This window comes from Triticum aestivum, chromosome 7D, assembly GCF_018294505.1.
Source record: "Triticum aestivum cultivar Chinese Spring chromosome 7D, IWGSC CS RefSeq v2.1, whole genome shotgun sequence".
Classification (NCBI taxonomy): domain Eukaryota; kingdom Viridiplantae; phylum Streptophyta; class Magnoliopsida; order Poales; family Poaceae; genus Triticum; species Triticum aestivum.
In genome coordinates this window covers 182,496,848-182,515,066 of record NC_057814.1, presented here as the reverse complement: position 1 = coordinate 182,515,066, position 18,219 = coordinate 182,496,848, and the positions used below count along the sequence as shown (strand labels likewise).

At 43.5% G+C, this 18,219-nt stretch overlaps 1 protein-coding gene across 1 annotated transcript; it reads right to left on the bottom strand.

Annotated features, from left to right (window-relative positions):
- Nucleotides 1-1,015: 1,015 nt before the first annotated feature.
- On the bottom strand, nucleotides 1,016-2,136 carry LOC123164879 (senescence-specific cysteine protease SAG39-like). The gene is made up of 2 exons (XM_044582490.1): nucleotides 1,701-2,136; nucleotides 1,016-1,602 (listed from the first exon to the last, which is right to left on the bottom strand). Exons 1-2 carry the CDS (start codon nucleotides 2,134-2,136, stop codon nucleotides 1,016-1,018), a joined length of 1,023 nt encoding a protein of 340 aa, XP_044438425.1.
- Between the last annotated feature and the right edge of the window lie 16,083 nt (nucleotides 2,137-18,219).

Genomic DNA, 18,219 nt, shown 5'->3' with positions numbered 1-18,219 from the left:
TTAGTAGTGACAAGCTCCAACCTTAAGAGGCCGCTCGCTTATCATTGATGGGCCTTTTGGGTCCGTCACTAATAAGAGTTTCTGCGGTAGTGGTTAAATACCCCAGAAGTATACTAACTTGTTAAAACCGAACCTCCTTTTGTTGTATCATAACTCAAAGCTCTTGATAAATTCCTCATATATCTACCTTGGTATTTTTTTGTCAACGAGTTATGTAATGTTCTTGTGTTGTTTGATTTCCTTATTCTTGTTAAGGGATGGTGGACCACATTTCCCTCTTTTATGATCTTGAACAGTTGACGTTGTGCCATATAGGATAAGTGGTTCTAACATACTTTGAGCTTTCGAGTGAACTGGCAGAATTGCCAACTCAAAAACTTAGACGTTCATTCTGCAAGTAATACGTGGGCCAACCCAAAAGACGTTGTGTGAAAATCGCTACTATTAACGGATGTTATATTAAATAATATTCCTAAATAGTGCATATCCATTGAAATTAGTATCTGGTTTGCTATATCTATGTGCTTTTTTGGAGGGAATCTTAAAACGCACCACTTTGTTCAAATATTTATCTGTAAATAGCTGAACAAATTCAGTCGTCATCTGGGTTTTAAAATCACGTACTAAAATATGTGACATGCATAATACTATGGAGAAGACGAACACACTGAATTCGTTGTTTGCCACACAGAGAACTTGTAGGACAGTAAACTATGAGAAGCATACACACATGGATCACTTGCCACAACACAGATTTTAATAGGCTCATCCTCAAGAGGACTATAAAATCAAATGTAGCAGCATAAAACCAAATACAACACGAAAAAATAAATCATAACCATCATATACATATTCAACATATTTACACAATATCCATGATGTATAAATTGCCAATACATAACGACATATATTTTCACACAAATTGAAGACATATAAGAGAATCCCTAGAGATAAGGTGCATATGTTTATTTAATCTTCGTGTATGTACGTGGATGTGTGGCATTTGATGCTCTTACTACGCAGTAGGGTAGGAAGGCTCCATGGCAAGACCACACATGCCTCTCTTGTCAGAAATGTCCTTCTCCATTCTTAAATACCCATTCTCTCCCCATGTTGTTCCCCACGAATTCTTCAACAACCAATATTTTGTGCCATCACTCGTCTTTCCATAGCCAATAGCTGCAATGCCATGGTCTAGGTCAGTGCCGCAAGAACCAGTCATCACTCCACCTTTGTAAAATTGGAACGTCATGTCACCACCATCCACGGCTACCGAAATAGGTTGGTTCGCGACAGCCGCCATGAGGGCACCTTCATTGTTGGCCGGCACATCCTCGTAGCTCTTGATGGTGGCGACATCTTTGGATCCACTCTTGCACTTTCCATCTTCTGCCGTATATGGGTAGCTAGACTCACCAGTAAGGCCACCGTTTGAAATGATGAACTTGAACGCATCGTCCATGAGCCCGCCCTCACAGCCCTGGTCCACACCGTGGACATCACAATCTACCAACTCTTGTTCCGATAAAGAGATAAGCTTGCCAGTTTTTAGCTTGACGATGCCCTCGGTTGCAGCAACAGCAGAAAATGCCCAACAACAACCTACAAATGATTGTATTGTGGGACATACATGATCACATAAACTTTTAACAAAAAATGTCAAGATATATATGCCATACATCATTATACTATGTACTTACCACATTGACCCTGATCCTTGATGGGAGTGACCGCACCCTTCGTCCTCCAATCTATTGTTGCCGGAAGTGCATCCAAGCTCACGTTCTCGTACCTGAATCCCGTGGGAGCACTCTCCAAGCTCGCTTTGTATCCTTTGTTAGCCTTTGTCATCTTGAACTCCCCGTTGGTGAGGTCAGCAAATTGATTGACGCCCAAAAAGAACTTGTGGTTCTCGGCGTTGAAGGACTCAATGAACTCGACATTGGCCTTGAACACCTTAAACTTCTGAGCCTTCTCAGTGGCATCCTTGTACACACGGCCGTACTGGGCCATCCAACTCTCATGCCTTGCTACGATAGACAAGTCATCACTGAGCTCACGAGCTGCTAGAACTGAACTATAGAGGCAGAGGCAACCGAGGATGGCAAGGAGCAAAACCTTTGGTGGGATGGCCATGTTGACCAAATGATGTGTGTATTGCTAGCAACTAACTATAGTATGCAGTATGTGTGTGGTTCGCTTTGGTTTAACAAATGGAACTAGGTGGCATATATAGTTACCTTTACGTAATTAAGTATTGGGGATAGTGAGATACGGTGCTTGCACGAAGTAGTGAGTAGAAAGAGGCTCCTGCGTAGCGGTAAAGTACTTCTGGTATAAAATTCTTGTTGCTTGTACGTGCGCTTGCTGCACATGTGAGAATGACCGGCCAACGTTTGATTATTTTTCTGCTCTTAGTTAACTATAAGTTGATTAGCTAATCTAGAGACGGCCATTACTTCTGGTCCATACTGTTAGGCTATTTTTCTGTACCAGGTTTTCTTTGGGCATAACCGGTTAATAAATTAGCCTTTAACGATTACAACTTCTTCTCTCTAGTCAGCAGATTTCTTACAACTTCTTAGCTCTGACTGCGCCAACGTCTTGTATAGATACCCGCAAAAAAAAAATGTCTTGTATAGATAGAGGAACACGGGAATTTCCTCTTTTTTTCATTGTGGGAAGACAACAATTACGATCTGTAGAGAGTTTCCTCGTGGAATAAAGTAGAAAAAACAGCATACGATTATTTTCCTTCGTTAACTAAGTCGATTAGCTAACTGGTTAATTAGCCTTCCACAGTTACAACTTCGCTCTGGTTAGCGAAACTGTTATCCTTTTTTTTTTCAGGAACAGCTCTTCTCTTATTGCTTCTCAAGAACAACTGTCATTGCTTCCGAGATCGGTCTTAGTCTCTGAGAAGGTACAATTTATTTACTACGTTAACATGAAAGAGAAAAATCTTGAATTCATCTAAGAGGACAAAACTTTTCCGGCCTCTCATGTTTTAACTTGTAGCTTATCCATTGCGGAAATTCTCAGCGGCACACGAGTGCGGGGGCACTTACGTGTCAAGTCCTGCCGCCCGCTCAATTTGCGGCACAATAAGCTTTAAGTTTCAATGATGAAACTTGCGGTTTTTGCAGCTAAAACTGCCAAGTTTCAACCGGTTTTAGAGATATAATTTTAAGCAATTTTTTTTGTCGGTCGCAAACCCAAAATAATTGATTTTTATCGCTCGCTCGGACTAAGTTTCGACATGGAAACTTAACACATTTTTTTAAAGTCATTAAAATATATTCGAAATGAATCTTATCTGAAAGCGCTGATCACGAGAAACACGAATGTGAAAAAATAATTTAATCTGATTTTTTTAAAGATATAGAACTTTAAAAATCGGAAGCCAAAATAAAAGGCCCACACCTGGGGCCTGATTGCCCGCGCACTTGCGTGCCCTAAATCCTCGTCCATATCCTTACTTTAGATGTATAGAGATGGAGTTTGATTATCTACATGTGAATCACACCGTTAGGAAAAAAAACCTTAAGGTCAAGCATCATTATAACCCGACGAGCCAAAGGTCAAGGCTCGGCCTAAGCTTACCTCCGTTTGTGGCCGGCTTAGGGAACCCCGGCTCCACCTGTCAATGGCAGGTGGGGCCAAGACATGGGGAATGGCAGCGTGAGGTGGATAGCCCGGGAGGCGTGACAGGCATGACCAAGGCGGCTTGAAGGGCATGGTTGCGGGTGGGAGGAGCAGCGGCGACAGCGTCCTGATTGAGGTTGTGGTAGTGCTGGGGTGATAGTGTTAGGGAGCGGAGGCGTGGGTGTCGTGATTGAAGGAAATATGCCCTAGAGGCAATAATAAAGTTATTATTTATTTCCTTATTTCACGATAAATGTTTATTATTCATGCTAGAATTGTATTAACCGGAAACTTAGTACATGTGTGAATACATAGACAAAACAAAGTGTCCCTAGTATGCCTCTACTTGACTAGCTCGTTTATCAAAGATGGTTATGTTTCCTAACCATAGACATGTGTTGTCATTTGATGAACGGGATCACATCATTAGGAGAATGATGTGATGGACAAGACCCATTCATTAGCTTAGCATTATGATCGTTACAGTTTCATTGCTACTGCTTTCTTCATGACTTATACATGTTCCTCAGACTATGAGATTATGCAACTCCCAAATACCGCAGGAACACCTTGTGTGCTATCAAACGTCACAACGTAACTGGGTGATTATAAAGATGCTCTACAGGTGTCTCCGATGGTGTTTGTTGAGTTGGCATAGATCAAGATTAGGATTTGTCACTCCGTGTATCGGAGAGGTATCTCTGGGCCCTCTCGGTAATGCACATCACTGTAAGCCTTGCAAGCATTGTGACTAATGATTTAGTTGCGGGATGATGCACTATGGAACAAGTAAAGAGACTTGCCGGTAACGAGATTGAACTAGGTATTGAGATACCGACGATCGAATCTCGGGCAAGTAACATATCGATGACAAAGGGAACAACGTATGTTGTTATGCGGTTTGACCGATAAAAATCTTCGTAGAATATGTAGGAACCAATATGAGCATCCACGTTCCGCTATTGGTTATTGACCAGAGATGAGTCTCGGTCATGTCTACATAGTTCTCGAACCCGTAGGGTTCGCACGCTTAAAAGTTCGGTGACGATCGGTATTATGAGTTTATGTGTTTTGATGTACCGAAGGTAGTTCGGAGTCCCGGATATGATCACGGACATGACGAGGAGTCTCGAAATGGTCGAGACATAAAGATCGATATATTGGACGGCTATATCAGACACCGAAAGTGTTCCGGGTGATTTCAGAGAAAACTGGAGTACCGGGGGGGTTACCGGAACCCCCCGGGGAAGTATTGGGCCTTAGTGGGCCTTAGGGGGTCTTAGGGGAGAGAGAGGGCAGCAGCCCAGGAGGTGGCGCCCCCTCCCAAGGGGAGTCCGAATTGGACTAGGGGAGGGGGGCGCGGCCCCTCTTTCCCTCTCCCTCTCCCTCTCTTTCCTTCCCCCTTCCTCCTCCTAGTTGGACTAGGAAAGGGGGAGTCCTACTCCTACTAGGAGGAGGACTCCTCCCCCTCCTTGGCGCGCCCTAAGGCCGGCCGGCCTCCCCCTTGCTCCTTTATATACAGGGGCAGGGTGGCACCCTAGAAGCACAACAGACATTGTTCTTAGCCGTGTGCGGTGCCCCCTCCACCATAATCCACCTCGGTCATATCGTTGTAGTGCTTAGGCGAAGCCCTGCGCCGGTAGCTTCATCATCATCGTCATCACGCCGTCGTGTTGACGAAGCTCTTCCCTGACACTCTGCTGGATCGTGAGTTCGTGGGACGTCACCGAGCCGAATGTGTGCTAGGATCGGTCAATCGTGAAGACGTATGACTACATCAACCGCGTTATAATAACGCTTCCGCTTACGGTCTACGAGGGTACGTAGACAACACTCTCCCCTCTCGTTGCTATGCATCACCATGATCTTGCGTGTGCGTAGGAAAATTTTGAAATTAACATGTTCCCCAACAGTGGCATCCGAGCCAGGTCAATGCGTAGATGTTAAATGCACGAGTAGAACACAAAGAGTTCTGGGTGATAATAGTCATACTGCTTACCAGCATGTCACACTTTGATTCGGCGGTATTGTTGGATGAAGCGGCCCGGAGCGACATTACGCGTACGCTTACGCGAGACTGGTTCTACCGACGTGCTTTGCACACAGGTGGCTGGCGGGTGTCAGTTTCTCCAACCTTAGTTGAATCGAGTGTGACAATGCCCGGTCCTTGTTGAAGGTTAAAACAACACACTTGACAAAAAATCGTTGTGGTTTTGATGCGTAGGTAAGAACGGTTCTTGCTAAGCCCGTAGCAGCCACGTAAAACTTGCAACAACAAAGTAGAGGACGTCTAACTTGTTTTTGCAGGGCATGTTGTGATGTGATATGGTCAAGACGTGATGAGATATAAAATGTTGTATGAGATGATCATGTTTTGTTAAAGTTATCGGCAACTGGCAGTAGCCTTATGGTTGTCTCTTTATTGCATAAGATGCAAGCACCATATAATTGCTTTACTTTATCGCTATGCGATAGCAATAGTTGCAAAAGCAATAGTTGGCGAGACGACCATGTGACGACACGTTGATAGAGATCAAGATGATGGAGATCATGACAGTACTTTGGAGATGGAGATCAAAGGCACAAGATGATGACGGCCATATCATGTCACATATTTTGATGCATGTAATGTTTATCTTTTATACATCTTATTTTGCTTAGTTCGACGGTAGCTTTATAAGATGATCCCTTACTAAAATTTCAAGGTATAAGTGTTCTCCCTGAGTATGCACCGTTGCGATAGTTCTTCGTGCTGAGACACCACGTGATGATCGGGTGTGATAAGCTCTACGTTCACATACAACGGGTGCAAGCCAGTTTTGCACACGCAGAATACTCGGGTTACACTTGACGAGCCTATCATATGCAGATATGGCCTCGGAACACTGAGACCGAAAGGTCAAGCGTGAATCATATAGTAGATATGATCAACATAGTGATGTTCACCATTGAAAACTACTCCATCTCATGTGATGATTGGACATGGTTTAGTTGATATGGATCACGTGATCACTTAGATGATTAGAGGGATATCTTGAACTTTAATTTATCATGAACTTAGTCCTGATAGTATTTGCATAACTATGTTATAGATCAATAGCTCGCGGTGTAGCTCCCCGTTTATTTCTGATATGTTCCTAGAGAAAAACTATCTTGAAAGAAAATAGTAGCAATGATGCGGACTAGGTATGTGATCTGAGGATTATCCTCATTGCTGCACAGAAGAATTATGTCCTTGATGCACCGCTAGGTGACAGACCTATTGCAGGAGCTGATGCAGACATTATGAATGTTTGACAAGCTTGGTATGATGACTACTTGATAGTTTAGTGCACCATGCTTTACGGCTTAGAACCGGGCCTTCAAAAATGTTTTGAACGCCACGGAGCATATAAGATGTTCCAAGAGTTGAAATTGGTATCTCATACTCATGCCCGTGTCAAGAGGTATGAGACCTCTGACAGTACTTTGCCTACAAGATGGAGGAGAATAGCTCAACGAGTGAGCATGTGCTCAGAATGTCTGAGTACTACAATCACTTGAATCAAGTGGGAGTTAATCTTCCCGATAAGATAGTGATTGACAGAGTTCTCTAGTCACTATCACCAAGTTACTAGTACTTCGTGATGAATTATAATATGCAAGGGATAACGGAAACGATTCCCAAAGCTCTTCGCGATGCTGAAATCGACGAAGGTAGAAATCAAGAAAAAGCATCAAGTGTTGATGGTTGACAAGACCACTAGTTTCAAGTAAAAGGGCAAGGGAAAGAAAGAGAACTTCAAGAAGAATGGCAAGCAAGTTGGCACTCCCATGAAGAAGCCCAAAGCTAGACCCAAGCCTGAAACTGAGTGCTTCTACTGCAAAGGAAATGGTCACTGGAAGTGGAACTGCCCGAGATACTTGGCAGATAAGAAGGATGGCATAGTGAACAAAGGTATATTGGATATACATGTTATTGCTGTGTACTTTACTAGTGTTTATAACAACCCCTCGGTATTTGATACTGGTTCAGTTGCTAAGAGTAGTAACTCGAAATGGGAGTTGCAAAATAAACAGAGACTAGTTAAGGGCGAGGTGATGATGTGTGTTGGAAGTGATTCCATGGTTGACAAGATCACCATCGCACACTCCCTTTACCTTTGGGATTAGTGTTGAACCTAAAATAAACATTATTTGGTGTTTGCGTTGAACATGAATATGATTGGATCATGTTTATTGCAATATGATTATCCATTTAAGTCAAAGAATAATTGTTGTTCTATTTACATGAACAAAACCTTTTATGGTCATACACTCAATATAAATGGTTTATTGAATCTCGATTGTAGTGATACACATATTCATAATATTGAAGCCAAAAGATGCAAAGCTAATAATGATAGTGCAACTTATTTGTGGCACTTCCATTTAGGTCATATTGGTGTAAATCGCATGAAGAAACTCCATGCTGATGGGCTTTTGGAATCACTTGATTATGAATCACTTGATGCTTGCGAACCATGCCTCATGGGAAAGATGACTAAGACTCCGTTCTCCGGAACAATGGAGCGAGCAACTAACTTATTGGAAATAATACATACTGATGTATGTGGTCCGATGAGTGTTGAGGCTCGCGGCGGGTATCGTTATTTTCTGACCTTCACAGATGATTTGAGAAGATATGGGTATATCTACTTGATGAAACATAAGTCTGAAAAATTTGAAAAGTTCAAAGAATTTCAGAGTAAAGTGGAAAATCATTGTAACAAGAAAATAAAGTTTCTACGATCTGATTGCGGAGATGAATATTTGAGTTACGAGTTTGGTCTTCAATTAAAACAGTGTGGAATAGCTTCACAAATTCATGCCACCTGGAACACCACAACATAATGGTGTGTCCGAACATCATAACCGTACTTTATTGTATATAGTGCAATCTATGATGTCTCTTACTGATTTACCACTATCGTTTTGGGGTTATGCATTAGAGACAACTACATTCATGTTAAATAGGGCACCGTCTAATCCATTGAGACGACACCGTATGAACTACGGTTTGGCTAGAAACCTAAGCTGTCGTTTCTTAAAGTTTGGGGTTGCGATGCTTATGTGAAAAAGTTTCAACCTGATAAGCTCGAACCCAAATCGGAGAAGTGCATCTTCATAGGATACCCAAAAGAAAATGTTGGGTACACCTTCTATCACAGATCCGAAGGCAAGATCATTGTTGCTAAGAATGAATTCTTTCTAGAGAAGAAGTTTCTCTCGAAAGAAGTGAGTGAGAGGAAAGTAGAACTTAATGAGGTAATTGTACCTTCTCCCGAATTGGAAAGTAGTTCATCACAGAAATCTGTTCCAGTGATGCCTACACCAATTAGTGAGGAAGTTAATGATGATGATCATGAAACTTGAGATCAAGTTACTACCGAACCTCGTAGGTTAACCAGAGTACGTTCCGCACCAGAGTGGTACGGTAATCCTGTTCTGGAAGTCATGTTACTAGACCATGCCGAACCTACGAACTATGAGGAAGCGATGATGAGCCCAGATTCCGCGAAATGGGTTGAGGCCATGAAATCCGAGATGGGATCCATGTATGAAAACAAAGTATGGACTTTGGTGGAATTGCCCGATGATCGGCAAGCCATTGAGAATAAATGGATCTTCAAGAGGAAGATAGACGCTGATGGTAGTGTTACTATCTACAAAGCTCGAATTGTCGCAAAAATATTTTCGACAAATTCAAGGTGTTGACTACAATGAGATTTTCTCACTTGTATCGATGCTTAAAAGTCTGTCCGAATCATGTTAGCAATTGCCGCATTTTATGAAATTTGGCAAATGGATGTCAAACCTGCATTGCTTAATGGATTTCTTAAAGAAGTGTTGTATGTGATGCAACCAGAAGGTTTTGTCGATCCTAAATATGCTAACAAAGTGTGCAAAGCTCCAGCGATCCATCTATGGACTAGTGCAAGCATCTCGGAGTCGGAATATACGCTTTGATGAGTTGATCAAAGGATATAGATTTATACAGACTTGCGGTGAAACCTATATTTACAAGAAAGTGAGTGGGAGCACTACAGTTTTCTGATAAGTATATGTGAAAGACATATTGTTGATCGGAAATGATGTAGAATTTTCTGGAAAGCATAAAAGAGTGTTTGAAAGGGGTTTTTTCAAAGAAAGACCTCGGTAAAGCTGCTTACATATTGAGCATCAAGATCTATAGAGATAGATCAAAACGCTTGATAAGTTTTTTCAATGAGTAAATACCTTGACAAGATTTTGAAGTAGTTCAAAATGGAACAGTCAAAGAAAGAGTTCTTGCCTGTGTTGCAAGGTGTGAAATTGAGTAAGACTCAAAGCCTGACCACGGCAGAAGATAGAAAGAGAATGAAAGTCATTCCCTATGCCTCAACCATAGGTTCTATAAAGTATGCCATGCTGTGTACCAGATCTATTGTATACCCTACACTGAGTTTGGCAAGGGAGTACAATAGTGATCTAGAAGTAGATCACTGGACAGCGGTCAAAATTATCCTTAGTGGAATAAGGATATGTTTCTCGATTATGGAGGTGACAAAAGGTTCGTCGTAAAGGGTTACGTCGATGCAAGTTTTGACACTGATCCAGATGACTATAAGTCTCAATCTGGATACATATTGAAAGTGGGAGCAATTAGCTAGAGTAGCTCCGTGCAGAGCATTGTTGACATAGAAATTTGCAAAATACATACGAATCTGAATATGGCAGACCCGTTGACTAAACTTCTCTCACAAGCAAAACATGATCACACCTTAGTACTCTTTGGGTGTTAATCACATGGCGATGTGAACTAAGATTACTGACTCTAGTAAACCCTTTGAGTGTTGGTCACATGGCAATGTGAACTATGGGTGTTAATCACATGGTGATGTGAACTATTGATGTTAAATCACATGGCGATGTGAACTAGATTATTGACTCTAGTGCAAGTGGGAGACTGAACGAAATACGCCCTAGAGGCAATAATAAAGTTATTATTTATTTCCTTATTTCATGATAAATGTTTATTATTCATGCTAGAATTGTATTAACCGGAAACTAAGTACATGTGTGAATACATAGACAAAACAAAGTGTCCCTAGTATGCCTCTACTTGACTAGCTCGTTTATCAAAGATGGTTATGTTTCCTAACCATAGACATGTGTTTTAATTTGATGAACGGGATCACATCATTAGGAGAATGATGTGATGGACTAGACCCATGCATTAGCTTAGCATTATGATCGTTACAGTTTCATTGCTACTGCTTTCTTCATGACTTATACACATTCCTCAGACTATGAGATTATGCAACTCCCGAATACCGGAGGAACACCTTGTGTGCTATCAAACGTCACAACGTAACTGGGTGAATATAAAGATGCTCTACAGGTGTCTCTGATGGTGTTTGTTGAGTTGGCATAGATCAAGATTAGGATTTGTCACTTCGTGTATCGGAGAGGTATCTCCGGGCCCTCTCGGTAATGCACATCACTATAAGCCTTGCAAGCATTGTGACTAATGAGTTAGTTGCGGGATGATGCATTACAGAACGAGTAAAGAGACTTGTCGGTAACGAGATTGAACTAGGTATTGAGATACCGACGATCGAATCTCGGGCAAGTAACATATCGATGACAAAGGGAACAACGTATGTTGTTATGCGGTTTGACCGATAAAGATCTTCGTCGAATATGTAGAAACCAATATGAGCATCCAGGTTCCGCTATTGGTTATTGACCGGAGATGAGTCTAGTACATGTCTACATAGTTCTCGAACCCGTAGGGTCCGCACGCTTAAAAGTTCGGTGACGACCGGTATTATGAGTTTATGTGTTTTGATGTACCGAAGGTAGTTCGGAGTCCCGAATATGATCACGAACATGACGAGGAGTCTCGAAATGGTCGAGACATAGAGATCAATATATTGGACGGCTATATTCGGACGCCGGAAGTGTTCCGGGTGATTTTGAAGAAAACCCGAGTGTCGGAGGGGTTACCGGAACCCCCCGGGGATGTATTGGGCCTTAGTGGGCCTTAGGGGAGAGAGAGGGCAGCAGCCCAGGAAGTGGCGCGCCCCCTCCCAAGGGGAGTCCGAATTGGACTAGGGGAGGGGGCGCGGCCCGTCTTTCCCTCTCCCTCTCCCTCTCTTTCCTTCCCCCTTCCACCTCCTAGTTGGACTAGGAAAGGGGGAGTCCTACTCCTACTAGGAGGACTCCTCCCTGTCATGGAAATGTAACGGCAGATGTCCTCATGGAAGGACTTAGTTGTGGAACCATTGCGACGATGTTAGCTTAAAGGGGTTAAAACGGGACAAAGGACACGAGGAGTTTATACTCGTTCGGCCCCTTGCGGTGAAGGTAAATGCCTACTCCAGTTGAGGTGGTATTGCTAGGGTTTCGATGACTAGGGAGCGAATCCGCTTTGCCTGGCTCCTGATCTGTTGTTTCTTGTCCTACGCCGCTGTCGGGTCGTCCCCTTATATACACGGGTTGATGCCCTGCGGCCTACAGAGTCCCGACCAGCTCATACAACGTGTCCGGCTCGGTGACATATCTTACATGCCTTACAATACAAGCTTACATATACATGGCGGTTTATACTTGTGGGCCTTAAGCCGCCTTCAGGTTTGGGCCCTCTAACAAGCCTGTCTATGAACCGCCATCTTAACATACTATTGGGCTTCATTGAGATGAACCGCCATAGGGATGACCCGGCCCCTCCTGCGCGGGTCATATCTAATAGTTATATCCCCAACATTAGGCCCCAGGTTGATTTGAACTTGTTCATTTCAATCTTCAACACTTAGGAAAAAATCCTTCTTCGTCTTATCATAAAATATTGTAACCCGACATGACGTCATCTCTGGAAATTGTGGTAACCCGCCATGACATCACCTGTATTTAATACTTCATAGAACCCAAATCTTAATAAATCTCTTTCTTTACTGCCCTTCCGAAAATCGAGGCTTCCTCGCCATCGCTTATCCATTTTTCTGCTTCCTCGATTCTCGCGCCTGCCGTTTGTCCTTCCAGCCCTATAAATAAGACCACGGACTCACCTCTCACTTTCCCCCTTTCCTTCTCACCTTCTTCTTCCTCCTTGCAACGCACCAGCCCGCACGAGCTCCGTCGCCGTCGACTTCGTTCCCTTCGTCCACTCTGGCCATTGCATCACCCTGAACGGACCAGAAAACGCCGCGGCACCTCTCCGCTGCTTCATCAGGATCAGTAAGTTCTTCTTCTCTTTGCCATAGATCTGTTATTAGGGTTTCAGTGTTCTTCGGCGTTCGTCGCCGCCCCTCTCCTTCCTTGCTTAGATCCAAAAGAACCACATAAACCTTGCGCGGCAGTAGTTTTAGCACTTGTTTTTTATATTAAAACATATCCCCATCACGACAGATCTCCTCTGGGGCAGCTCCGCTTTTCTGCCGCTGCCTCTGTATATTTAGAATTTATTTTCTTTTTCTGAATAGCGGCAGATCCAAATTTATAGCTTCAACTTGTGAAAACCCGTTTGTCCAACACTTAGTAGAATTTTGCCCTTTCTCAGATTTTGAATACTTGTACTGTCATGGCGGCTTACATGTCCGGCTTACAATTGTTCATATATCATTAGTCCTCACTTAAGCCGCCATTGTGAATGTATACCGTAACCACTCAACCTGTGATTTCACCAATTGACTTGAACCGGTAAAATTTTCCTTTCCTTTAGGCCTTTGTCTGCTCATCATGCCGCCTAAAACAACCTATACATGCAACCGGGTCCCCTCCATTGTCACTAAGGGTACATTTAAGGATTTTGTCAAAGTCGGGTATTTGCCTGCAAACAACGTGATGCATTACCGTGCTCCTAACCCAGGCAAAGAGAAACCTCAGCCGAAAGACAGCGAAGTCATCATTTTTACTAACCATATGAACCGAGGCTTCTTACCACCCGGCTCTAAATTCTTCAGGGATGCTCTGCAATTTTTCCAACTCCATCTTCAAGACATCAGACCCAATTCCGTGTCAAATATCTGCAACTTTCAAGTCTTTTGTGAAGTATACCTTCAAGAGGAGCCCAGCATCGATCTCTTTAGAGAGTTTTTTTATTTGAACCGTCAGACTGAGTTCACGAACGGGCCCAGTTTGGAACTTGGCGGGATCTGGATTCAACATAGAAGAGGTGCTATCTTTCCTTATGCCTGCTTGCCAAGTCACCCCAAGGATTGGAACCAGACGTGGTTTTATTGTAATGACACTTCGCCGGCTGATGAGAATCCCGTGCCGGGTTACCATGTCAAGCGCTTAGACCAAAAGCATAATCTTCCTGAGAAACTTACCGCTGCTGAACGAAAAAAGATTGCTAAGATTGCTCCTACCATTGTGAAAGTTAAAGCTCTACTGGGAAATGGGCTAACTGTTGTTGACTTAGTCAGGTGTTGGGCTTCTTGGTGGATCATACTCTTAAGCCGTCACCCCGGCTTAATGTGCACTTATACTGGTGGTGAAACAGATTCACTGCGTCACAGCTCTGTGACATTAACTGATGAAGCAATAAATGAAATGGTTAAGTCTCTTCTGAATGAAGACCCGGAAGACTGTGTTAAAGTGGGTCTGGCCCCTTTCTGTAAACTTAACCCGCCACCAAATGTAAGTCTCTGAACTTATTTATCTTTACCTCATCATTCAAATACCTTATTAACTCACTCCACAATAATCTTTGCAGGCTAAGTCTGACTTTTGGAAAACGACATATGATCATGAGGCTGCTAAGAAGGCCAGGGCTGTCAAGAAAGCCACCAGGAAAGCCGCCAAGAAGACCACCAAGAGGAAAAGAAACCCAGCGCCTCTGAACTGCTGAACTCGGATGACACCTCTGAGTCGGAGGTAGCCCTTGACTCTCTTGGCGCATCTTTCAATCATCTTATTGACACTAATTATTATCAGGGTGAAACGGGAGCCAGCCAAGCAGCTGAAGAAGAGGTAACTATTATTTCCTCCGACCCAGAACCCTTGCCAAGACAGAAACTTCTACAAGTAACCCGGAAAGTAAGGTTTTCACACCCCTTGGCTTATTTAGATCCTCACTTTCTTTTGAAGCAACAACAACATGAAAGTCGATGTTAGACCCGGACAAGCGGTGGTGAAGAGTTGTCTTCCGGCTTACCAAACACTCCTGCTCCTCGAAAACGGCAAAATGAGGTTATTATTGAATTACTCCTTTGATCTGCTGGCGAGTCTTATTTATCTATCATTTAACTCTGTTTGATGACCATTGATCAGGAACTTGCCCGTTCTTCCTCTGGCGACTCCTCGCAAACTGAATTGCCGACATTCAAAACCGCCCCCGGGTAATGAAAATTACTTTCATTCTGTATCTCTTTACATGCTTACGTTTATACTGATCTGTCATAACCCGTGTAGTGGTCAAGCAAAGCCTAATAAAAAGGCAAAGGTGACCAAACCAATTGAGGCGCCTGAAGCTGCTGAGCCAGAACAACAAGTCCCTGCACCTGAAGCTTCGGACAAATAGCCAGAAGAAACTATTACTGACGCTCCGCCTGAGATTCTGAATCTTCGTGCTGATGATACTACTATTGATCCTTCAAATCCTGCGTCATCAAGCTCACTTAAGCCGTCGGACACTCATAATGATGATGTGCTGATTACTGGCTCCGGCTTTGTAGAGCCGGGAAATCCAATAGCCTTGGCTAAGCATTCAGCCAAGCAAGAAGTTATTGAAAGGTGGAAGATGAAGCTTGACGTCTCCCATTATGCACACTTGAGCAGCAGTGAAATCCTTTCTGGTGACCTCAACCAAGTACACTCCAGTCGTGATCTGGAAGTTGATATGGTGAAACAAATGCACCAAAAGTATGAGGTATGACTTCCCTTTTTTTGAATAATTCATGTATATTTTGCCAGCCCCCAAGTCTACTGGTTATGACAAGATTGAATGAGCTGTAGACTTAGAAGAATTCGTAAACTTCTGTCCTAGAATCCCTCCTTGTCCGGTTTAAATATAAACCGGATGCTTAAGCATCTTTGACCTTGCATCCGTAGTCCCCAAAGGCCGGGTTAATCAATATGGATGAGCCGGTCCTACTTATCATATGTAAGAAAAGAGAGCTCAACTCCATAGCCCCCATGAGTCGGTTGGGACTGTTTATAGCACACCTGGCTCATTATGAAGAAGATACAAGAGATATGTATTAGCCCCCAAGTGCCAAGTAGTCTTGCTTGCAAAGTACTTGGGACTTTAATTATAAGAACCGTTTCCTTGAAAAAATTCTTTGACAGACATTAGCCCCCAAGTGTCAAGTGTTCTTGCTTGCAAAAGACTTGGGACTTATATTCTTGTAACCTTGATATAAATGTTGATAACTCTATACTTCATACAGGCTGCTACTGCTGAACTAGAGTCTCAATGAATGATGCAAAGACCCGGCTGGCGACTCAGGAAACGGAGACCCGGAAAGCTGAGTCAAAGTTCCAGTTTAGCGTGGCTGAGTCGGAAAAGTTGAAGACCAGTTTTGAGGCAGAGAAATAGACTTGGGCTAAAGAAAAGGCTGCTTTAACGCAGCGGGCTGAGAAAGCAGAGGCAGTGCTTCAAGAGGTGACCACTGAGCTCACCGGCTTAAAACGCTGTGTATCTCAGATGGTTTCTGCTATCTTTGGTAAGCCGCCTTGCTTGTCCTCAAAAGTGAATACTTGTTGCAATAATATAACCCGCCATTAACCGATCTGTGATATAACCAGGTCCGAGGAGCAGCAACTTGAACCGATACATGCTTGTGAAGCTCAAGGCTATCTATACACTTGTTGAACAATTGTACACTGGAGCTCAACGTGTCTTAGCTTCAATTTCGCCATCAAGTCAAGCGCCGACTATGCTGATAGATGTGTTGAAGAAACTCTCTGTGCTGCCTGCAAGATTCGACGAGATGAAACGGTCATCTGCAAGAGCCGGTGCTATGACAGCATTGAGCCAGGCCAAGGCATGGGTACCAGAACTTGACCCGTCTGAGGTAGCCACTGGTTACCCAAGCTTGAAAGAGGATGGTACACCTTTTGATCAAAAGGACTTCTCAGCTTGCGTAAAGGAAATACGCCCAATGGCCAGCCAATGACTCGGATATTTCTAAGTATCATCCGGCTTACGACAAGGAGAATCTGAAGATGCCAACGCCGGCTTATAAAGTGATGGACTTAATCCCGCCAATTCGTAAGCACACCTTTGCCCCTGAAGTTGACCCATCTGAGCTTATAGATGACGAAGCTGAATTTCAAGCTTTATCTGGCATCGATTGGTCATCACCAACTTTTCAGACGGCGGAGGAGGACGAAGAACCGGCAAAGGATGATGCAGAAGCCTCCAATCAGCAAGGCCAGGAAGACTGAACCTCCGGGCGGTTTAGATACTTGATCTTTGAAAACACTTAATCTCATTCGGCTCATGAAGCCATGTAATAGGGTAACAAAACTTAAATCTGTCGTGCCATCGTGCACGTTTCTGCTTTTTACTTAGTACTGCAGATCCGCCGGCTTAAAAACCATTATGGGTATGGTAGCCTTTGATTTATGCAGATCTGAATGAGTAATATCCTGCACACAAAGAAAATACAAGCGCCCATGGCGGCTTACCGCCGGGCGGGTCATGATACCCAATTGAAGCCGCTGGTGACGAATAGTCCATAACCAGGGCCGGTCTGATACTTGTTAAATAATATATCATACCTGTAATATATGCTTGAAGTGCCGGCTTATCAGCGATTTAGAGTCTGCCATTCTGGCGGGTTATAGAGACCCGAAAAATGCTTCAAATATGAGCCATAAGTAGGGCAGCTAGGCCCGACTTGTAAAAACTAGAAGTCAAAGAAAAATCTTCGAATATGAATGAAAAAACAAAAGAAATTCAAGGCTGTTGTGGGCTGCCAAACCAAAGTGTCTTCTTCAATGAAACTAGCATGAGCCACTGGATTGTTCGTGCTGCCGCAAGCCTGACTCACAGTGTGCCCAATCGACATTTGAACCCTGGATAAAGTCTGGTCTTGCTCAAAGACTTATCAGGAGTACGCGGTGCCAGAGTAACAGTATCACGGGCCGATTTATCCAAGTTCCAAGGAAGGCGGCTTATGAAGCCTGGATCCATCCTGACTATCTGTAAACCATGATCTCGCATGACAAGCCGCCGTTTGAACCTTAATCAAGCTCAGATCTTGGTCGAATATGCTGTAAAGACTGATCGTTAAGAGTTCGACGGGTCAATCAGGATGGCCTGATGGAGTTGAAGCAGCTGGTGTACAGGTAGGATGACCCGGTCAGAGTTTGTTCTCTTTGGTCGAATACGCCTATGTTTGAACAAACCTGGTCAAGAGGGTAGTAACGCTATGTTCTCTTTGATCGAATACGCCTATGTTTGAACAGGAAGCCCCCAAGTGACATACTTACAAGTGTGGCATTGAGCCGATCAAGAGGGTACTGACAGCTATGCTCGATGAGCAGGAAGCCCCCAAGTGACCATATAAGTTTTGACATTGCGCCGATCAAGAGGGTACTGACAGATATGCTCGATGAGTA

Coding starts and splice junctions, on each gene's coding strand:
- LOC123164879 (XM_044582490.1), bottom strand. CDS start 2,136: ATGGCCATCCCACCAAAGGTTTTGCTCCTTGCCATCCTCGGTTGCCTC. Junction 1,603..1,700: donor CAAGGATCAGGGTCAATGTG/GTAAGTACATAG, acceptor AATCATTTGTAG/GTTGTTGTTGGGCATTTTCT.